This window comes from Dasypus novemcinctus, chromosome 15, assembly GCF_030445035.2.
Source record: "Dasypus novemcinctus isolate mDasNov1 chromosome 15, mDasNov1.1.hap2, whole genome shotgun sequence".
NCBI lineage: Eukaryota > Metazoa > Chordata > Mammalia > Cingulata > Dasypodidae > Dasypus > Dasypus novemcinctus.
The window spans coordinates 31,899,210-31,923,200 of record NC_080687.1 but is presented as its reverse complement, the minus strand read 5'-3'; the positions used below and the strand labels follow the sequence as shown (position 1 = coordinate 31,923,200).

Sequence of the window (23,991 nt, the reverse complement as noted above, 5' to 3'; positions counted from 1 at the left end):
CTGGGTTCTAATTATTCCTCAAATATTAGAGTATACTCTCCCTTTGGGCCTTGCTCTAGCTTTCCTGTGGCTTGGAAAACTCTTCTACGATATGTTTGGTTAACTCCCCCATCCTTTGAAGGCTTCAATCAAATTCCACATTATTTAATATTGTAATCAGTCCTCCTTTCCCACTTGACACCCTGATTCCCTTTTTACCTTGTTCTACTGTTTTACTATAAAGCTTATCACCTTCTGACATAAAATGTTATTGTTTATTATCTGACTCCCTCCATGTAGCAGTTTGATATGGTTATGAATTCCAAAAATAGATATTAGATTATGTTTGTAATCTGATCTGTACATGGGCCTGATCGAGTTATGATTAGGGCTTTAATTGGGCCACATTATTAGGGCACTGAGTCCCTGGCCCTTGGTGGGTGGGGATTCACAGATACAAGGCATAGCAAAGGACAGAGTTGAGGCCTTTTAATGTTGGAGTTTTGATTTTAGAGTTTAATGCTGAAGACTTAAACTGGAGCCCTGGGAAGTCAGCCCCACAAAGGAAGGAACCTTGAAGCCTAAGTAAAGCAAGCCCCAGGAATGTAGGAACCCAGGAAGCCTGAACCCTCACAGACATCAGCAGCCATCTTGTTCCAAATAAACTTTGGTGAGGAGGCTTTATGGCCTGGTATCTGTAAGCTCCTACCCCAAATAAATAGCCTTTTTAAAAACCAACCAATTGCTGGTATTTTGCATCAGCACCCCTTTGACTGACTAATACACCCCCTAAGGCATTAATCTTAGTTTTGTACACTGATTTGTCTCTAGGGCCTAAAAAATGCCTGGCATATAGTAGGCTCTCAGGAATTATTTGCCTCTAGGATTCTAATGCTAACTCTTCTCCACAACAAGCTGACCCAGACATAAAACCAAATCCTTTCCCTAATTGCAATGAGGGGGAAAACACATATATAAATCACCCACAAATGTGGCTGGCTTTAATGAAAATTTGGAGGTTGAAACAGAGAGGAGTTCATTAAAGCAATGCATGCAACTACCACTTAAGTATTAGGTCTATCTCCCCATTTTTGGTCTCCCTACCATCAGGGAATTTCAACTGGCCTTTGAGAATTTGAGAATAGGCCACATTCCTAAGAAAAGACTCACAGTTGTATAGCCATGGCAATAAGAAGTATCAGAATTGATTGTATAGAAATTTAATTGTAGTCCTATAGACATAGTAACAAATAAACACCGAAACTTACTTTAAGGGAAGCGACTGTGGCTCAATCAGATGAGCTCCTGTCTACCATATGGGAGGCCCTCGGTTCGCATCCCAGGGTCTCCTTGTGAAGGTAGGCTCACCTGCACGCAGTGGAGCATTGTGCAGCCCACAGATGCCACAGAGCACCGCCCGGCCCAGAGATGCCATGGAAAGCCCATTCAACAGAATGACGCAACAAAAAGAAGGGAGACAAGCAAGAACACAGAAGAGCTGGCAGCAAATGGACACAGAGAGCAGATAGCAAGCAAGCTGCAAGGGGGGAGGGGAAATTTTTAAAAAGCAACTTACTTTAAGCTATTTTTATATATCAATAACTTGCTTCAGTAAATATGCTTCTGAAACCCAACCAGTTAGGACAGCTTCAGGATCTGAAAGTAGGTAATCAGTGGCAGTCTAACTCCCATGAACATTCTTCTAGGGTTGAAGTCAACCCACTTCTGACTCTATAACCCAAACACCCCTGAAACAAACCATTCCACAAAATCCTATGTAAGATCAGTAGTTTACTTTGCTCACTGAGATTATATGCCTGACCAGCTTGGCTCTCCCAGATTTGAGATAGTGAGTGGTAATCTCATACTTTGACATCCTTTATGCCATTTAGTTCTGAATCTCACACTATTTTATTTCCTCCTCCCTTCTTTTGACCCCCACTAACCCTCCACCTACCCTATTCTCTTCTCTCCCATCTCACAAGACAAAATCCACTTACTTTCTGATGCATTCCATTTTAAACCATTTCAAGCACTAGAGTTTTTCCTTCTATTTCAAAGTAATTTATTAAGATGTTTTCCCAAAAATAGTTTGGTCACAAAAAGGAATTCTGGTTCCAGGGTAAGATATTTTCACTTTGTTACACTTATATCACTTCAACTAATCTTCATGTTATACCTATGCATCCCTAATTCTTCTTACCCCCATTTTTTAAAATAAGGAAAAGGAGGTATAGTGAGTTTAAATAATTTGCCTGAGGCCATGCAATACTAAAATGAGAGGCTATGATGTAAATCTAGACCTTTTTTAATTCCAAATTTGTGCGGTAAGCCCAAAAATATGCTGTATCATAAGAGCCAAACTTTTCCCTAATCCTTTTCTGCACCACTACTCAAATCACTAGTTTCAATTCCTTTATCCCATTGTTCCCTGGAAAGTACCACCTAGGGATTAAATACTGCCTGGGCAGGAAGGGAATAATGGCACACAGGAGTGACATCATGGGGAATATATGTTGCATTTCAGACTCAAGATTCTGAAGCAAAAAATCCTTCTCTCCCTATATCTTCTTGTGTTTTCCCTTCTGGCCTGCCAGTGCTCTGGTTTCAAATTATATGCCAAATCTTGAATCATAGTGCACATTTATTTTAGTTTCCTGAGTTGCAGATAGCATGAAATGGATTGGCTTTAAACAATGGGAATTTTATTAGCTTATGATCAGAGTCTGGGAAAATGCCCAATTTAAGGTATCATCAAGGTGATGTTACATGGCAAGGCACATGGTGGTATCTGTTGGTCTCTCCCTTCTCTTCCAGGTTCCATTGATTTTAGCTTCTTGCTTCCATAGCTTTCTGTCTTTCTCTCTGTATTCATCCCATTTATAAAGGGCTCCAGTAAGAGGATTAAGAGGATTAAGACCCACCCTGGGTAAAGTGGATGTGGCTCAAGCAACTGAGCTTCTGCTCAGGTCCCAGGTTCGGTTCCTGATGCTTCCTAAAGAAGATGAGCAAGACGGCGAGCTGACACAAGATGATGGGATGAGACAGGAAGAAAACATAATGAGAAACACAACAAAGCAGGGAGTGGAGGTGGCTCAAGTAAATAGGCACCTCATTTCCACATCAGAGGTCCCAGGTTCAGTTCCTGGTGCCTCCTAAAAAGAAGACCAGCACACAACAAACATACACACAGCAAATGCAAACAACAAGGAGTGGGGAGAAATAAATAAATAAAATAAACCTTAAAAAAAAAAAAAAGACCTACCCTGGGCTATGCCTTAACTTAAATAACCTCATCAAAAGGTCCTACTTAAAATAAGTTTATATCCACAGGAATGGATTAGCTTTTAGAACATGATTTTCTGGTATGTACAATTCCAAACTACTATAATACCTAACCCCTGGATATATAAAACACTGACTCTCAGTCTTTCCAACTGATGTTGGACAATCACTTATTCTGATTGTGCTACTGAGGTGCTCTAGTTTTCACTGGAGGTTCTGTTCCCAACCCAACCACCCCTAACCAGGATTCTACCTACCCATACCTCCAGATAATGTTATAGCTTCCCAAGACACCCTAGAAAACAAGAGTGGCCTAGTACCACCCAGTATGAAAATAGAGCAACCAGATTAAATTAAGAAAGCTTTTTTAGGCCTGACAAATGAAAGAAATTAAACTAAAGCCAAGTAATCTTCAGAATCTTCTCCCACCCAGCCTACTAGTGGTCTAGTTGAAATATAAATCTGTGTCATTCCTGTGCTGAACCACTTTCAGTGGTTACTAATTGTCTACAGAATAAAACCCAAGTTCTTAACATGGTATAGAAAACCCTCTGTTATCTGACTTCTGCCAGTCTCTTCAGATTTATCTCCCACTATAATTCTTTTTTTTTTAAGGTTTTTTTTCTTAGATTTTAAAAAAATTTTCTCTCCCCTCCCCCCTTCCCCCTACCCCTCCAGTGTCTGCTCTCTGTGTCCATTTGCTGTGTGTTCTTCTGTGTCCACTTGTATTCTTGTCAATGGCACCGGGAATCTGTCTCTTTTTGTTGCGTCATCTTGCTGCGTCAGCTCTCCGTGTATGCGGCGCCACTCTTGGGCAGGCTGTGCTTTTTTGACACAGGGTGGCTTTCCTTACGGGGTGCCCTCTTTGTGCGTGGGGTTCCCCTACGCAGGGGACACCCCTGCATGGCACGGCACTCCTTGCACACATCAGCACTGCGCATGGGCCACCTCACCACACAAATCAGGAGGCCCTGGGTTTGAACCCTGGACCTCCCATGTGGTAGGCAGACCCTCTATCAGTTGAGCCAAATCTGCTTCCCTCCCACTATACTTCTTGACTCTATCTTTGATACTCCAGCAACACGAAAAAAATCATAGTTTATTTCTGTACTGTTTATTTTCTTGCTTTCGTTCATGTCCTGGAATGCCTTCCTAACCTTCCTAACCTTCCTAACCTTCTATCTTTGTAGGCTAATTTTCATTCATGATTAAAAACTCAGCTCCAGGGGAGCAAATGTGGCTCAAGCAATTGAGCACCCACCTCCCACATGAGAGATCCTGGGTTTGGTTTCCAGTGCCTCCTAAAGAAGATGAACAGACGCCTCAATGAGCAAGCACTGCAATGAGCAGACATTGCAACAAGCAGACACTGCCACCAGAAGATGCTGCAAGCAGCAGATACCACAACCACTGCAACCAGAAGACGCCACAGCCTGCAGATGCTACAACCACCACAACAAGCAGATGCTGCCACCAGCAGACACCGCCACCAACAGATGCTGCCACTAGCAGACACCGCAACCACCACAATCATCAGACGCCATAACCAGCACCCTGCAACGACTACAACGAGCAGATGCTGCAACCAGCAGACACTGCAACGAGCAGACACTGCAGCCAACAAGGAGTGGGAGTGGCTCAAGCAGTTGGGCACTAGCCTCCCACACGGGAGGTCCTGGATTCGATTCCCAGTGCTTCCTAAAGAAGAGCAGACAACGAGTAGACAGGTGAGAGAACCATCTTGGGGTGTGTGGGAAAGGATTTAAAAAAAAGTAAAAAAAAAAAAAAACCCCCAAAACAAAAACAAAACTCAGCTCCAGCATTACTTTCTTCATGAAGCCCTCTTCAACATACCTAAACTGGCTTAGGTATCTCCTAAATGTTCTCATAATATTTCAATCACTGTATTATCATATTACAATGCAATTATCTTTTATTTGTCACCTCCACAAGAATATAAGCTTGAGAACGGAGACTATCTCATTCCTTGTATCCCAGTACCTAACAACGTCCTTTACATAGTAGACACCTGATGAATTTTGAGTGAAATAATAATAATGTTGATAACAAGAATAATGATGACATCAGTATTTAATCCCTAGCACTGATACATCTTTAAGATACTGGTAAATTCTGATTTTATAAATCAGAATTTATAAAATTCTTCCATGTCAGTCTTGTAGCACCTGGTTTAGTCTTTGGTTGGTGGTAAATAAGTATTTTTCAATTGAATGATAAGAACTGGCCAGTTCTTTTATGTATTGGAGATGGAGGTTAAAGTAGCAAAGCAGGTCACTTTATCTCTTTAAGCTTCATTTTCCTCAACTATAAAAACAATAATAATATCTACTACTTATCTCAAAGGATTCTTGTGAGGAATGATTGCAATAAATTATGAAAAGCCCTTAACAAAGGGCTTGACACATAGCAACCATTTAAAATAAATGTAAGGAAGCGGATGTGGCTCAACTGATGGAGCAGCCGCCTACCATGTGGGAGGTCTGGGATTTGATACCCAGAGCCTCCTGGCCTGTGTGGTGGGCCGGCCCACATGGGGTGCTGCCTCATGGGGAGTGCCATGCCACGCAGGGGTGTCTCCCACGTGGGGGAGCCCCATGAGCGGGGACAGGGGGGTGCCCTGCAAGGAGAGCTGTCCTGTGGGAAAAGAGCTGTCCTGCGGGAAAAGAAAGCGCAGCCTGCCCAGGAGTGGCACCATGCATGGGAGAGCTGACGCAGCAAGATGATGGGGCAGGAGGAGATGGAGTTTCCTGGTGTGGTGGGGTGGGGTTGGGGGTGGGGGTGGGGGTGGGGGTGGGTTGGGGGGGAGGGGGAGTGGAGAGATAAATAAAAAATGGATAAAATAAAATAAATGTAGATTGAATTATGATACTGAACAGCTATGATCCTCTGTACTACAAAAATGCTTTATTGAAATTCAGAAATAAATGCAGCTTTGAATAGAACATAAGCAACTTATTTGACTTAATTTCAAAATATATCACTTACCTTTCTTCTGAAGATAAATGAGTAGTTGACCAATTATTGAGAGCTAAATGGAAATTTAAAAAATCAGAATATTAATAAGAGAAGCTTAGGCTGAATAAATTTTATATTAAAAAATGAAATTGTATATTTACCAAATTTCACACTTTTGGGGGAACTGTTTTCACTCTGTTTCAAGGAAGACAACAAAATGTTAGTGAAGTAATCCAAATATCAAAGTCCCACAATTTTACAAATCTTACAAGTAATTATGAAAAATAGGGAATCAATTATTTGTTCTTACCTCCTGATTATCAGAACAACTCTTTTCTGAAAGTACAGGCTTCTTCTGAAAGGCTGTACAAAATTTTATGAGTGCTATCTCAAAAATAATTCCTAGAAAAATTATAAAGAGGATTGCTGTCCAATCGTTTTGAAAAATCCAGGACTCTAGAAGTTCCCAAGTGGAAAACGAATTGTCTTCCAAACCACCCTTTACCCCCTTTTTAAAGAAATAGTATTGCTTTGACATTTCAATGTAATATGTGAAATAAATTGGTTTCTCATTCTTAGGTCCTTGATTTCGGTTGCCTCAAACCACAAAAAGTTGGTATGCCCATCTCATAACCACATGTAATTCTCTGCCAGAAAAAAATTTCCTATGCTGCTCAGTGTCTCATCTAGACGAACAGTGATTGCTCTGGGCCTGAGAGAGAAACATGTCATAGTGGGTATTTAACTGAGCTCATATCAACTTACTTTAGCAATAATGGAAGTTCATTGGTGAGACATGTATGGCACTATACATTAAGTAAAATCTAGAAAAATCTATTAAATTCCTAAAAAGAATCATGCTTCTATAAATAACCCCTTATCACAGTTGGATTATCTTTGTTTTGCAATCCAAAAAAATACATATTAAATATGAATTGGTAGAAAGCATTTGCATAACCATTTTCTATTACCACCAAGAAGAGTGTATTTTAAGCTTTTTTTCTGGTCAGGAAAATACATTCTTTATTCTTAGAGTGAAGGTAAGGTTGCCAGATTTTTAGCAAATAAAAATACAGGATGCCCAGTTAAAATTTGAAGTTCAGATAAATGAGTTTTTTAGTATACATATGTTCCATTGCCACTATGTAGGACATATGAGAGCTTGCCTCTTTATAGGCTTGCCTGATTTTTTTTCTTGAAATAGAGCTCATTTTAGATTTATTTTTCTTAGAGGTGTCTGTTGGCAAAGTTCCCCTCCAGCAATCTACTGATATGCTGAACACCAAAGCTAAACTTTGGAATGGCCTCTAGTAAACTTCCTCTTCTTTTCTGTCTGTGGTGATTAAGTGAAGTCCTCTCTGATGTCAGAATTAAGGGTGGGGCAAGAGCAAAAGTAAGTCCCGCTCTAAGTCTAGAGAGTAATCCTGTAAGCTTTACCAAGCAAATACAGTTTCAGTCACAAGCTGTCAGGTCAGTCTGGACTCAATGAAAAATGTTAACATTACCTTGAATTTAGGGTATCTTTCCTTTGAAGATGTAATTAATACTTCTTTTGTCTTCACTTATTCAAGGTGGGCTGAGAAAAGTATTATTAATTTTACTGGAGAGCTAACTGTTCAGCCCTTTTCTGAGGTATCAGTTTTAATTCAGTGCAACAACGATTTATTGAGCTCTAAATTTCCCCCAAGAATCAGAGATAAAGAGATCAATGAAACACCCTTAATGTCAAAGAGTTGACAGTCTTGCAGTCAACTGAATCATAGTCTGTAAGTATTTATAATCTTTATTTGGGTTTGACTCTGGTCTTAGGATTTGTCTTTGTAAAGGATAACCCTCCCTCTAGAATGGATGGTAGGAATTCATTGGCTATGAAATAAACTTTGCAGGTTTGTCTGAGTTTATCTTGCACTGTGTTAAAGTACACCCCACTCATTCACCACCAGTGACCTACCCCTACACACAATTTGGGATGACTTTATTCTGCTGGGTTATTCTATAAAATTTAATGGGCCTGACAAAATACTCAATTTCTCTTACCTGGATGACAGGCTTTTTCTAATTCATTTAATGTTAATTACCTTAAAGAAGATTTATTGTTTTAACATTGTATTCCTCAGACCCTTACATCTTTTAAAACTATAGCACTGAATCCCTAATTAGTACATCACTGAAAAGAAACTTCAGTGTCCACCTCCTGCTGATGCTTTACATAGAGGTAGATTGTGTTCCCCTTCAGGGATTTGCCATTTTTGTTTCTTATATACTTGCCTACTAATAAAAGAACAATTACCTATTTTTCAGGAGGGACAATCTGTCCTTTGCACTATTATAGTAAGAACCAAAAAAAAAAAAAAAGTAAATGCTAAACTAGAATCAATTTTAAAAGTCAGTTATGTAAATTATATCTCAGTAAAGCTGTTAAAAAATCAAGAGAAAAATAATGACATCAGAAAAAGCCCATTACAAACAGTAATAAAGAATAAGACATTAAGAAAAAAATTCTGTTAAAGTTTTAAAATATCTATTTTATCTACTGTCACATTCTTTGTATTATCTGGATATTGTGAACTAGGTTTTATGAAACAGGAAAAATCCCCAATAATAGACGTATGAAATAGTAATCAGAGATGGTTCATAATGGTTAAAATTCTCCTTCTGTAAACATTTTAGTTCAAAACAACAAATACCTATTGAATAATGAATGTGTAAGGCACTAAACAGTAAATTAGAAAGTGCTCTACGGATAAAAACATGAGTAAAAGTTATTTGCTGACCTGAAAGAGTCTGTAATATAAATGGGATAGAGTGAATACATATAAACCAGTCCATGAAGAGGCAGAGTGTGATTAACAATAGAGAGGTATAAGTTATTATGGGAGTTCAAGGGAGAAATATCTGATTGGGGGTAATTCAAGGAATGCTGCAAAGGCGGAAAGACAATTTTTAGGGGCCTTAAAGCATGCATAGCATTTGGTAACAGGCAAAGATTAACAGAGAAGAAAGTTTCAGGAAGATCAAGGCAGAAAGATTTATCCCTGTTTACAAAACTGTAGTCCAGGTTAGCTGTAGTACTGTGTACATGTTCATCGTATGAGCAAAGATAAGGCTAAAAATGTTGACAGGTTATGGAGGATTTTGAACCCTTAAAACCTTACTACAGTCACCTCTGGAGAGCCATCAAAGCTTTTTGAGTTAGAGGTGCCAAAAGGTGTACTGGAATAAGGAGGCAAAATAGGAAAATCAATTAGGGTACTGTGATTATACTATTGTGATATTATACAAATGAGAATTGGTAACAGCTTGGATTTGAGTGGTGGCAGTGTAAACACAAAGGATTAAAAAACGTTTCAGAGACTGAAAACCCAGAATTTAGCTACTAGGAAGTGAATGGATTAGGAAGGAGGATGGAATGGTGAAAAACTAATGGTGAGGTGAGAGACTTCAAGATAGTTCTGAGGCTGATTTGTCCGATATGGTTCCTCAGCTCCAGCATTACTGATGTTTTGGACTTGGTAATTCTTTGTTGGGGAGGGCTGTCCTGCATGTTGTATGATGGTTATCAGCATACGATAGGTATCCTCTTCATATAAGATGCTAGTAGCAGCCCTGCACAAGTCTCTACTCATGACAACCAAAATTGTTTCCAGACATTGTTAAATGTCTTCTTGGCAGCAAAAGTTCCCCCAGATGGGAACCACTGGTCTAGTTGTTCTGTTATAAACCAGGGCCTGTTAGTGGAGGTGGCAGGATTTCTGTTTGACCAAAATCCCAAATTTGAGGAGGTTACATATTTTTCTGCAAGACATGTCAAATCCGTACGTTCCTCTAGTTCAATGTTCCCCAACCCTGGCAAAGTATGCACAAGTCTCACATGGCAAGCCATTTCATCAAAAAGTAGTAGCAGTTTCTCAGGCAACAGAAAATCATCTTTAAATAATCATATACATTATTCCTGTAGTTTGAAATTCTATCCTTGAATGGCAATCCATATTATACCTACGGTTTAATTTTATAAACTCAAATATTGTAACTAATAAACTTTTAAATCTATTTCATCAGTGCAGTTTTATATTTATATTGTGGTCTGCTTTGTAGTAAGTTGTTTGTATTTTCCTCTTTTCCACTTAACTTCTGGTTCATAATATATAGTATTTTCCAAGTGATTTATACTTAATAAGCCAGTGATTATATATTTTTTAGCTCTGGATATTTATAATCTTTTGATACCAGTTTAATTTAAAATGTTAACTATTGTCTATACATTATCTTTAAAAATTTACATCTTGTATAAGAATGACTTAGGCAAAAAACCACCATTATACAGAGTGGTCTAGGAATTTTGAATTTGCAGTTGTACACAATTTCATTCAATAATAATATGAACAATTAGGGCATTGGTTTTTATTTTAAAACTTATTTGATGAATCTAATTACATAATTACATAATTAGGGCATTGTTAACTACATTTTTGTACTTTATGTAATATTTAGAAAAATTAACAAATAATACTTAAAATCCACCAGGAAGAATGAAGACCCTCGAAAATTTGAAAACTGCCTAGGCCACCCGAGGATATCTGAGTGCCTACTACTAGTAACGTAGGAAAGCCAGAGACAGAAGTTAATTTTTTTTCGTTTCACCATTTTAGGAGTTAAATTTTTTACCATAGAGAATGCTTCTTTACTACGAACCTCTAAAAAATTACATCAGCCTCATCACATTTTATATAATTTATATAAATTATAGAAACTATGCTTTTATATATAACTACCATTTAAAGTCCAGTTCAGGTGGTAAATGGATTTTAAAATTAGTGCCCTAACTCTGCCTAGCTAGAGCAAAGATACTATTTCCACTATTTAGTCCTTCTTTCATTTTCCCCTTAATGAGAAAATGGTCTACACATCTATTCCCAAGACTATAAACTACAGGTGTTCATTCATCTTTGCAAACCTGATAAGCCCTTGTCCATTACAGAACTTCAGTAAACATTTCTTGAATGAAAGTTATTATTTCTCTAAAAATCAATGGTCTGGGACCTCATATAAGAAAATGTCTAATCCTAGACATTTATAAAGAGTAGGTGGATAGATATACTCTATAAAACTCTGATTGACTAAATTTAGTAAAGTTTATTTTTTTTAATTTTCTTTATATTTATTTTAAATTTAGTGAAGTTTTGTTTTCCTTTTTTAAAGATGACATTGCTCCACAGGATTAGGGTACTTTCTCAGTTATCTACCAATAAGACAAAAGTACCATTGTTGCAAAACCCAAACTTTTTATTTTTTTCAAAACTCAAACTATATTAATGAAAATAAATTATATTTAGACAACTTTCAATATTTGTACATCATCTTTATACAACTATAACAGTGCTTTCAACATTAATTTCACAATTAAAACGTGTTTAAAAAATGAGGCAAAATAACATTAAATTAGTCTAAATACATCTCAAAATGCTGAGAGGTATGCTGTTTTTTAACTGTACTTGTAATTCAAAATAACATTACTTTTTCATTAATGACAATTATTTCTTGTCCATTTCAGTGATTTCTTGGATCCAAAACAAAATCTGTGTATTTATTTCTTTGAAAACATCATTTGTTGATCGTCCTTTCACTGCCATGGAATGATTTGCCTTCTCAATCCAGTGGATTTTATTAGGAGCTTTCATTTTCTGTGCCACTTTCTCCAACAAGTTCTAAAGAAAAAAGAAGAGGATACTAAACCAATACTCTATTGGTGTTTAACAAAAACAATTCTCTCTTCCCTGCTTACGCTAACATTCACCCACTAACGACAATTTTCTAGGCAAGAGAATGCGCAAGGAAATGTCCACAAAAGTGGCAGTCCATTTCTGATGCAGCAATACCCAGAACATATTAAACTTTTATTGCTGACAATAAAAAGTTAAACTGTAGCAAATTAAATTCCTTCAAAGAATTATTTTTCTCAAGGAAATTGGAGGTTCTGGGAAACACAATAGTTTCATAAAATTGGCTAATATTTAGTAATCTGTACAAGTTACTGACATTTTCTTAATGCCATTTTTTAAATGAACTGAATAATCTGCCTGAATATAGAAATAAAGCACATGTACAGTCTAGTTAATCCCAAATTAGAACATTCAAATATTAATCTTTCACTTTCCAAATAATAGTTAAATCATTTACCCTTTCAAAGGAGATGAATTTGGTCACTATGCTTATATTTTTAGGTTCTCCAAAGCAACAGAGTAACTAAGGTACAAAACTTGCATTAGTCAGATGATCACTTTTTTAAAGACACTATTGTAGATATCTTGCTTTCCAAGATATTTGTTTCTCATTCTCTTTCTCTCTCACTCACACATACACTGAGTTGTACTTCACCTTTTCACACATTTCATCTGCAGAACCTGACACAAACAGTACAGGATCTTTTATACAAAAGAGATCTTCATCTCTGAGTTTATGCTGCTGCTTTGGATGGTGCAATGGATAAGATATACATATGAGACCTCGAACAAAATCATCAGCATCATCTGGATCAATATGACACATTACAGAAGCAGCTGCTCTTGAACCCATTGAACGACCTAAAATCAATTAAAATTGAGTTTCAAATATAAACATTCATGTAAAGAAACAGTGATGGTGTGGTATTTTAGATTTAATTTAGTGCTCATCTACCATATTTATTTATTTACAAATAGTTTAACTCCAAAATGTGCCAATTAACAAGTTGCAAAATCTATAATGGATACCTGTAGTCTCAGTAAGAGCTAAAAACTGGTCCTAAGTAAAAAATAAATAAATAAATAATGGTAGCAATTACTTTTCTGAAGAATATTTAAATGTTAAGGTACAATCCTTGTGAAGGAATCCTCATTCAAGAGAGGGTGATTCAGGGATATAAACAAAAGAAGACATCCTCAAGCTACAGTAAATACATGAGGTTTAAACAAATAAAAATAACCCTTTAACTAGCTTCCTGCTATTAATTAATTTTAAAGCTGTACTACCTATTCCTATATTAAAATGGGAAGATTTTTTTTGAAAGGCTTACAAGTATTGCAACTTACCTCCAAGGAAAACACCTGCAAGTTTGTATTCTCCTGAGGTCTTTAGGTAATTCTAGAAAAATCAACCAAAAATTATAAATTCTTCTCTCATAAAATATTCCACTAGGAAATGAAGATATTATTTATCATTATAACTTGAAATATCAAAATCTATGCAGAAAAAAACACAAAATCTTAAGGGATTCCTTACAATACCTACCCCCCCACACTAATTTTTCTTGGAAAAGATAAGCAGTTCTTTTCTCTTCTGGTCACACCTTCACTATCAAATCATATGTAAGGTAATGCAGGCATATTTGTGAGAAGAACATTATTTTATCTTCCTAAAAATACTCAAGTACAACCATAGAGGCCCAGAAAAAGCTTCCCCTAATACAAAATTTGATATCTAATTAAAAGCTCTGAAAAATGTAGCAATCTTAAAAGAATTCAGATTAAAAGAAACTTTAGATTTGAGTTTTATCTAGGAATTTTCCATATCTAAATAAAATATATAGAAAACAATGCCAGATTTGTACATGCATAATACAATAGGCAAAATATTCTAGAATGTCAAACCTATACACTAAAGTCATATAGTTCCAACAAGAAAATTATATCTGAAGTAGTTTTCTTGGCCTTATCAAGGAAAACATTTACGATATTAGCAATAATCTCCATGGAAACTAACTGGTGGCATAAAAAGAAGACTGACCACAAACAGCCCTCAAGTACTGCTGAGTTTTCTAAGGATACCGATTAAATAATTAATTAAAATAACTAACAAAATTTGCCTTAAATTTATTAAGATTTTTAAACAGAATTGTCTTATAAGTAAATATAACGAAATTTTCTTACCAAAACTGATTTATATGCCTTAATTCTATGCACAATATTAAGACCTTTACAGGTAAATCTCAGGCAAAAAAGACCATGAGATGCAAGATGGGATGCCAGTGACATCAGATGAGGAAGATTCATATCTCCAGATGCTCCATGTGTAAGAATTATTCCATATTTGAAGCTCTTGTTAGGTACCAAACAAACAGCATCTAATAATTTATTTCCAAAAGGTATTTTTAATTTAACCTGGAATTCAAGGGAATAAAAGGATCAAAAGTTACTTTCTTGTCTATTCAGACAAAAAAAGTATAATTATACTTTTTGTCCTACAAGCCTCATGACTGATGAATTTGTAAATTCTCCAAATAACAATTCTCCAACTAAGAACAATATTAATGATAGCTAATAAGAAGTGCTTACTGTGTGTCACGTACTATTGTAAGTGCTTTACATGTATTACCTCATTTAATATTCCTATTATTATCACCATTTTATAGACAAAAAACTGAAGCAGAGCAGATGTACTTACTAGCAGATTAAGTATATAGCCAAGGTACATTAGCTAGGATTCAAACTCAGGCAGTCTGCTCCAGTCCTTACTCTAAACTACTATTGCTATACTGCTTATTACAGTGCAAACTGAAAACAAGAAACATTCTGGAGTCATATTATAATAATAATAATAATAATAATAAAAAGAAGGAAGGAGGAGGAAGAACCCTGAAGTTGCAGAACATATGAAAATATATGTATTACCTCTGTATGACTCATTTTCACTGTTGAATAACAAACTTAAAGTGCATTACATCTGAGAAGCAAAGGACATCTCCCTGAAAAGAAGATTCTGTGGTGAAAGGTGGGTTGGTAGACATAGATATGACACAAGAGCTATGAAGGAACACATTCAGTAGCTGAAATAAACATATTTAGAGCTACTTTTCTAAAAGCTGGTACCTTTACATGTATATTATTTAACTAATTAAATATTATCTTAGGGTCTGCAGGTGCTTGGAATTAGTTTTACAGACAGGAGTGTAGATGGCAGATGATATATAAGATAAAGCAGATGTGATATATAATTGTAGTACCTCCTAGAAGGCAGAGCACACATCTCCACCCTACTGAGTTTTGGACTTGGCTATGACTTGCTTTGACCAATGCAGTATGTGTGGAAATTTCTATGTATCTCTTCTGAACTGAGGCATGGCACATTTCCACCAGCCCCACTGAGCTTTCTCTCTCTGCCATGAGAAAAGCATGCCCAGGTAGCTTTGTTTTTTTCGGCCTGGTTCCCAGAATGAACAGATCTGAAGCCTATACTAAAGACTAGAGTCCAGCTTAGGTCAGCCTAGATCAGCTAAACCACAGCTGACTTGAAAAACCATGAGCATGAAACATACAAACCCACTGAAATTTTAGGTTTGTTAACACAGCATTAGTATGGCAAAACTTTAAGATCCCTTCCAATTGTTAGAGATCTTTTATTGGTCAGGGATATTATTAAAATCAGGATCTCCACTACTCACCCAATTTCCCCCAATTAATATAAATTTATTTATTGAATAGGTAAAAATGACATGGTTTAAACTCAAAAGGTACCAAGAATATACAGTAAAGCCTCCTGAATTCAACTTTTGCCTTGCTATCTAGATCCCCTCTCCAAAAGCAACCAGCATTATTTCCGTCTTCTACCTTCTCCCAGAGATATTCTATACATATACTATTAAATATATTTATATATTCATTTTCCTTTTTCACAAGCTGGTGGTATATTTTTCCAAACTCCTTTCACCCACCACTTAACATATATCTTGAGGATTGTTACATATCTTTTTACAATGAACTTTCACTCTTTTCTGATGGCTGGAATTTATTTCACCAACAATCTACTAATGAACACTGAACACTGAGACTGTTTCCAATCTCCTGCTACTACAATACTGCAGTGAGTGGCACTGTACTTATTTCACACACCATAGCTGTATTGATAAGATAAATTCCTGAGAGAGGAATCTGTGTCAAAAGGAATGTTCATTTGCATTTAATATTTTAACGAATATACTCACTTTTGAATCCGTAACATATGCACATGGTAAAAAGTTTAAAGGAACAAAAATGTAGATAGTGAAGTCTTTTCACATTTTCTCCCAGCCACAAGTTCCTTTTCTCCCCAGAATAACTGTTACCAGTCTACTGAGTACCTTTCCGTGTGTGGGGGGGTTAGAATTCTCTTTATTTGTTTCTGGAAGATACTAGTTTGGCTACCAAAACTCTGGGAATTTAACAGAAGGGGGTGGGGAACTTCAATATTCAGTGAACATAAAGTCACTTAATCCCTCTTTTCATAAATATAGCCCCACAATCAGCTATGCTTGGAGTCACCGATTTCAAAGATCCTCTTTTATTTTCTCAAGAGAACAGGCCTCCAGTCTTCTAAGCGGGAGGGGGAGAGGCAGTCATTCAAAAGTGTAAAATAGGCACGGGAATATTTAATTGCTTCGCAAGCGATGTGTACCTAGTCATCCTTATCTAAAGCCCCTCACACCATCCCCCAGCACCACTATCTTTACTCCTACTTCCAGAGGAGCTATGATTTTGTGTATTTTGAAGATTCTGTGGTTTATATCGAATTATTCTTCAGCCATCCCCACTGTTGGTTTAGAATTAAGCTAAGGTTTGCTAGGATATTTGCTTTCTAGAGTCCAGGATTTTGAACTCCCATTCTTTCCATCCTTGTGAGGTTATGTCTTTTAAAAATCCCTTTACTGTAATTTCAGTGAGATTTTAAGGAGTAAAATTAGACACATGCACTCAATCCACTATCTTAACTTAGAAAGTTCTACTACTCCTCACCAACATGGGATTTGATAATATTTTTCAGGAAAACCCATCTTTTCAGCAAATACTACTCCTCTGTAGTCTTTATGATGATCGGTTTGTTACTCACAATTAATGCATTGCGAGTACTCACTCCATTCTAGAGTACTCCAGAAACCCCGAAATTGTTCCATAATGGAATCCCGAAGCAACCCGGTTTAGACAGACTAGGTTATGATCTCTGGCTTTGGATTTAGATAAGGCTCAACCTCTATTGTCTTCAACTGCAAACAGAGATACCTTATAGAGATGCTGTGGTGATTAAATGAAAGTATATGTATTGTATTTAGTGTAGTGTCCACACATAGTAAGCCTTTAGCAATTTTTATTACCAGTACTGATTCTCTTATTTTATAGTGAAATCATACCTTATGCTAAAGGGTCAAAATCCTATAACCACTTTAACTTATAACTAAAAATTTCTGTTCGTCTACCATGTTCACAGCACTATGCTGGAGTCCCGGGGCAAATAAAAACATTAAAACACCCATGTCCTCCGGGCGTGTCTATAATCTGCTCGAGGAAACGCCAAACACAAAAGTAAAATTTTAAAACAAAGTCTAACAGGAGTTTGGGATTAAATGGTATTTGAGAATCATATTTATTCACTCTTCCATTCAATCAACAAATGCCTAAGTGCCAAGGCTGTGCTGTGGGTCCTTCCTGAGGGGTCCGGGAAGGAACCACTCGAATTTAGGAGGTGGCTTTGTTCCAGGGACTGGATGTGATAAACTGAATCCTTTAGGCTCCCCCAGTCCGTACTCCAACCCACTGTTCCAATTCGCAAAGCAGAAGAATCCCACCACCGACTGGTGCCGGCTCACAGACACGAAATTTACACAGACCGCCTCACCGATCCTGACCAACAGCTCCTGAGGAGCGACGAACGCGAGGCTGCAACGCCTCAAGGCGGGGCCGGCAGGCGGGCTACCACTCCCCCAGGAAGCCGTCCCTCAACCTGGCTGTTCCAACCGCCACCGTCGCACTTACCAGGGAAGGGAAAAGTGGCCGACTTCACCTAACCGCCCTCACTCTCTTCAGAGAACAACTACCACACTCGAAGCGACCGCCTCGCTCCACCGGCCAGCGCGTTCGGCTATGGCGCACGCGCTCGCCAGGCCCCGCCCCCAGACGCGCAAACCGAGCCGCGGGGCATGCTGGGTTTGGGAGTTTTTTTAACCCGCCTCCGCCCTGCGTCTAGAGTTCCCGCAGATTTCTGTGTGGTTGTTGGAGGGCAGGGGAGCAAAGCTGAAGAAGAGGGAGCCTCTTCTTGTCAGCACTTGGAACATTGAAAAACGAACTTTAATCTCTGCCTCACCTCAGTTTGTCCCATTCTGGACCCTTCCATATCCCAGCAATTCCTAACAGTTTTCGGGTAAAAAAACCACTAAGTCATCTGAGATTATTCTCTTTTCCTCACACCTCGTGATCAATCCGTCAAATTTTGTCAATCGTGTTGGCTCTACTTTTGCTGTTGTTATTCTTATTAGAGAAGTTGTAGGTTTGTCGAAAGATCATGTAGAAAATACAGATTTCTCATATTCTCCCCTATTTTTACATTTTGCATTACTGTGGTATCTATGCTTTGTTGGTGGGAGAATATTATTTTAATTGCACTATGAATTATAGTTCACTTCAGGGTTCACTGTTGTACAGTCTATTGTGGTTTTTTTTTGTTATTGCAGCAGCATCTATACTACCTAGCAGTCCCCCTTTTAAACACATTCAGATATTTAATTCAGTGGTAATTACATTCAAAATGTTACCATCACCATTATACATTACAAAAACTTTCCGTCACCCCAAAAAGAAATTGCACCGATTAATTAACTCTCCATTCCCTGTTTTTAAATGTACACTTTTATCAGCCTCCCCCACTCCCCTCCCCCTCCATCATCTTTGCCTGGATTATTGGAATAGTTTATAGAAAGATTATCCTGCTTCTATTCTTGTTCCCCATCCCTTCACTGTTACCAGCAACAGTTAGCTGGGTCCTGCTGTAATGTAAACCACTCCCTCAAAACCTTCCAAAGGCTTCCTGTCTGACTGAGTCACAGTCAAATGACCCGACCCGCGGGTCAGTCGGACCAAGACCTGAGGGAGGGAGTGGGAATGAAAGGGACAAGAGACACAAAGAATGGAGACAAGACAGGATTCTGATCAAGTCTCGTTTATTGAGGGTCAATCAGGGGTATTTACAGCCGGGGATGAAGGAGGTGGTACATACTGACGACAGCACATGTGTCGGTAAATGATTGGGTAACTAGATTTTGATTTTGGCGCCACAGGCATGTGCAGATGGTTATTTGGCAACGTAGGTGGAAAGACTTTCCTGCTCTTTAGGGAGTGCCCAATCGGAGCCAGGGGGAGTGGCATGAGAGTAGAAACTTAATTACTTCAGTGAGGATAGAAACTTAACTGGGTTAGTATCTAAAAATAGCGTTTAGTAACAAGATGGCTGATACAACACCAGTGCCAGAGGCAGCTTCTCACAGTCGAAGGCCTTACCAACCTGTCAGGCCCTATATTATCTGTTCCTTCAACTTTTACCTCTCTAACCTGATTGTCTGCTATTCTCTTTTCCATGGTCCTTCAGCTGTAGGCACAGTGGCCTCTTTGCTAGCCTCAGGCCTAAACCTACAGGCATGTTCAAACTACAGGGCTTTTGCCCTGATTGTGCCCTGTCCTCCAGGAGATCCCAGTGGCTGGCCCTGCAACTACTGGGGGTCTTCACTCAAATGTCATCTCTGAGGCCTTCCCCAGTCATCTCTGCCACACTACCTATCCTTCTTCCCTGATTACCAAACATACTATTAAGTGTCTGGTTCTATTTACTAGACTATAAACTCCCCAGGAATGCAGAGCTTTTGTTTTATTGTGATTCAATCTCCTGTGTGTGTGGAACAATGCCTGTCAAATATTTCTTGAGTGAATGAATCATCCTGAAGCCCTCTTTTCTGTCCCAATACAATTCCAGGAAAACATTGTTCATTATTCATTGACATTTATCATAGCAGTTTCCTAAATAACAAAGTTTTAATACTTTTTAATTGTTTCCTCATTTTTCTACTTTTTAACAACTTCATTTGCATACCATGAAATTCACTCCTTTTAGTTACAATTCAATAATTTACAATTATTTGAAGCCATCACCATAATTTAATTTAAGAACCTGTGCCCATTTGCTGTCATTCCCTGCTCCTAACCCCAACCTAGGCAACAACTAATCTATGTCCTATCTCTATAGATTTGCCTTTTCTGAATATTTCCTATAAATGGAGTCATATGTAGTCTTCTGTGTCTGACTTCTTTCACTTAGCAAAATGCTTTCAAGGTTCATCCATGCTGTAGCGTATATCAGTATTGCTTTCCTTAATATTACTAAATAGTATACACATACATAAAAACTTTATGGATACCAAAAATTTGAATTTCATATGTCATGAAGTATTATTCTTCTTTTGATTTTTCTAACCATTTATAAATGTTAAAATCAATCTTAGCTGGAGTAAAAAGAGGCAGTGGGCCAGGGTTTGTCCTGTGGGCTGTAGTTTGCTGACCCTGATCTGTATTACTTACGAACATAGATGCAAATTTGCTAAATTAAATATTAACAACCTAGCCAAGTATAAAAGGAATAATACACAATGACCACAAGATTTTATGTTTCAAAATTAGCAAGCTATTACTGTAGTTCATTATGGATTAATGCAGCAAAAAAATAAATAAAATAAAACATGAGCATTTCAATAGAGGCCTAAAAAGAATTTAATAAAAATGCCTTTCCTATTAAAAGACTTAACAAATTAGTATTAGAGGGAAAATTTAATATTTTCATAGAGGTTATCTATAACAAACTGTAGCAAACATTTTGCTTAACTGAAAAATCGCTAGCCTCTCTAACCAATCTACCTGAAGTAGCCACCACCACTCACCCAAATTTCTCTCTACAATATTCTTCTTTTATTGATCAAAATCCATAATTATCTTTTTTGTTTATCTTCATTCTTTCTCCAGACTGGAGTCCCTAAAGTCTAGGGACTGTTCACTTCTGTATCCCTAAAGTCTAGTACAATGTCTGGTACACATTAGGTACTTAATAAATATTTATGAAATGAATTCTTGTTGAAGTTTGAAACAAAATAAGAATGCTAATCACCGTAATTATTCAACATTGTGATGAAGCCCCAACTCTTGCAGTAAAGAAGGAAAAATAGGTAAGATTATACATACAGTAAAGAAGATAACACTGTCATATTTTAAGATTATTATATTCAAGCAAAATTTAATAGATCTAAGAAGATAGTTCACTAAGTGTTTGGATACAAGAACATACATCATTTTCTTAAGCACATTTAAATAAGCAGCTAGAAAAATATAATTAAAAAATAGTCTACTGAAATAATGAAAATGCTGTAATAATGATTTTTTTCTTTTCGATTTTTAATTTTTAAAAAGATACTTAAATTACATAAATGTTACAGAGAATATATAGGATATTCCCATATGCCCTGCTCCCCACGCCTCCCACATTTTCCCACATTAGCAACGTCTTTCATTAGTATGGTACTTTCATTGCAATTGATAAAACACATTTGGAGCAATGCCATTAAGCATGGATTATAGTTTACATTGTAGTTTATGCTCTCTCCCACTGAATTCTGTAGGTTATGGCAAGATATATAATGGCCTGTATCTGTCTTTGTAATGTCATTCAGGATGATTCTCAAGTCCTGAAAATGTCCCCGTAGTACACCTGTGTTTCCTTCTTTACCCTTAGAACCTCCAGTGGCCACAGCCTCCACATCAATGATATAATTTCTTCCATTGCTAGAATCACAATAAGGCTATAGTAGAATACTAGTAAGTCTACTTTAGTCCGAAGTTCATTCCCCATTCGTGAGGATTCTGGGATGGTGATGCCCACTCCACCTTTAATTGAGGGGGGCTTCAATCCCATATGGCTCTTGCTTGCTGTTGTAGGCACTCTCGGTTCCCTGGTAGGTTGGTTGGTTCTCCATCATCTCCTCCTTGCTAGTTGTCCTGGGTGAGTCTAATGAACTGGAGAGTAGGTATTGCAATTCCGTTGAGATTTACGGCCCAGCTGGCACATGGACAGCCCAAAGATTTAAGTCTCTTGAATGTACACCTACCAACTTCAGTACTAATTATAAGTTCAAATAGAAGGACAGAAGAGCCATGTGTAGGGAAACCACAACTGAGTCCAACTCTTTCACACTGGAAAGCTCTAATAATGATTGAAGTCATGAATGTAATTATACCAAATACCACTGATTGTACACTTTATTAATATGTATCAATAAAATTAATTTATTAACAAAAATAGCCTAAGAAAAATAGTAACAAATGTAGAAAATACTTAAATATAATGGGGAACGGGCGTAGCTCAGTGGTTGAATATCTGATTTTGCATGTACAAGGTCCCGGGTTAAATCCCCAGAATCTCCCTAAAAAAAAACAGAAATAAACGTGATGTAAAACAGTCAGGATCTTCTATGAAAACAACATAAAAGTTTACTTAGAGACCCAAGGAAGACCTGAATAAACGGAGCAATGTAGCACTTTCCTGATGGGAACACTCATTATTGTAAGCATGTCCATTTTCATCAACTATTCAAACTAATGAAATTTCACTTGGAATTTTTATAGTACTTGGCAAAGTGATTTTTCAATTGAACTGGAAGAACAGAGAAGAAAAAATGAACAGTTAAAAAAAGACCAGGAAGGGGGTGGAATTATACTAGCATGTCAAAAGACTATAAAAATTTACAGGATCATACTATGAGAAATTTGGAAACTGTTTTTCTTATCACAAGATGAGAAGGCCTTTCTATGCAAGGTACAAAACCAAGACACCATAAAATAAAACGTTGAGAAATCTGATCACATACAATTAAGTCTATAGTGATATAGGCATTGTAAGTGAAGTCAAAAGACCATAAAGATTTTGTACAATGTTTGCACAGTCATTACAGCAAAGGATTGATGTCCATAATAGATAAATAATTGAACCAAATCAGTAAGAAAAAAGATTTTGAAAAATGAAAAACTAATAAAAAAAATCACTGAAAAGATAAACACAAGAAATTACAAAATACATTCAATTTGAAAAATAATCAGAGAAATAATTTAAAAGAACAATTTTTAACTCAATTTGACAAATGGAAAAGACAAGTAACACCCAGAGTAGCTGACTATATAGGAAAATGGGACTTTAATACTATATTTTAAAAATACTATATGAATGGAGCATAGTTTGCATAGATCGTTCCTGTTTTGCTTTATCTATAAAAATTTAAGTTGCCCATAGCCTTTGGCTCAGCAATGTTAGATATAGATATCTACCCTATAGAAGGATCAGCAGATACAACTTGTCCACTGCAATTTTTGTAGGGGAACTGAAGATTAGGAACAATCCTTCCTACCTTGGAAGAGATGGAGAGGATGAACTATTATGATCTGGGTTCTTGATGGACTTATCCTCCAAGTTTAGGTATAGAGAAAAATGTCTGGAAGTCTACCTATGGTTCTACTGAAGAGTTATTTTTTTAAAATGAGCATATATTACTTTTGTAATTTTATTAAAAATAAAATATTATTTTTCAACTTTTTACTTTGAAATAATTATACTTTCACAGGAAGTTATAAAACTGTGTACAAATGATATGGGCTATGGGTGGGAGGTTCTTTGTCTCTTTGGAGATAACCTTAACCTAAGCTGTCTGTCCTGACTTGTGGGTGTGGGATGGTGAGAGGCTGCAGCCCTGCCCTTGGTAACCATGGCAACGACTCCAGTCCCAGGAAACAGTTTATCAATGCAAACTCTATAAACTTTAAATATTCAGAGAAAATGCAAACCAAATGTGCTAAAAGCTTATCTAGAATCTATGAAGTCCATGCTAAAAGCTTACCCAGGAAGATACATATGCTAATTCAAACCTATTGAGCACTGAAACAAAGAATG

The 23,991-nt window shown here is 37.1% G+C and overlaps 2 protein-coding genes and 1 long non-coding RNA gene across 5 annotated transcripts in view; 1 reads left to right on the top strand and 2 right to left on the bottom strand.

Moving 5' to 3' along the window:
• Positions 1–6,956, bottom strand: part of CCDC168 (coiled-coil domain containing 168) — a 51,174-nt gene extending 44,218 nt beyond the window's left edge. Inside the window, exons 1-3 of the mRNA XM_071208120.1 lie at positions 6,551–6,956; positions 6,402–6,435; positions 6,271–6,313 (exon numbers count right to left, since the gene is read on the bottom strand). Coding sequence (XP_071064221.1) covers positions 6,271–6,313; positions 6,402–6,435; positions 6,551–6,778 — 305 coding nt within the window. The 5' untranslated portion in view covers positions 6,779–6,956. The remainder of the gene's footprint in view (positions 1–6,270; positions 6,314–6,401; positions 6,436–6,550) is intronic.
• Positions 6,957–7,688: 732 nt separating this feature from the next.
• LOC131273414 (uncharacterized) lies at positions 7,689–12,174 on the top strand. 2 transcript variants are annotated; one of them, XR_009180611.1, is made up of 3 exons: positions 7,689–7,710; positions 7,812–8,006; positions 11,792–12,174. It is a non-coding gene; the product is annotated as an uncharacterized lncRNA (long non-coding RNA). The 2 variants fall into 2 exon arrangements; XR_009180610.1 differs by lacking the exon at positions 7,689–7,710 and having other exon boundaries at positions 7,752–8,006.
• On the bottom strand, positions 11,503–18,127 carry TEX30 (testis expressed 30). 2 transcript variants are annotated; one of them, XM_004458388.4, is made up of 6 exons: positions 17,997–18,127; positions 14,886–14,959; positions 14,145–14,375; positions 13,308–13,359; positions 12,616–12,821; positions 11,503–11,945 (listed from the first exon to the last, which is right to left on the bottom strand). In XM_004458388.4, exons 2-6 carry the CDS (start codon positions 14,898–14,900, stop codon positions 11,772–11,774), a joined length of 678 nt encoding a protein of 225 aa, XP_004458445.1. In that variant the 5' UTR covers positions 14,901–14,959; positions 17,997–18,127; the 3' UTR covers positions 11,503–11,771. The 2 variants fall into 2 exon arrangements, with proteins under 2 accessions (XP_004458445.1, XP_071064312.1); XM_071208211.1 differs by lacking the exon at positions 14,886–14,959 and having other exon boundaries at positions 17,997–18,120.
• Between the last annotated feature and the right edge of the window lie 5,864 nt (positions 18,128–23,991).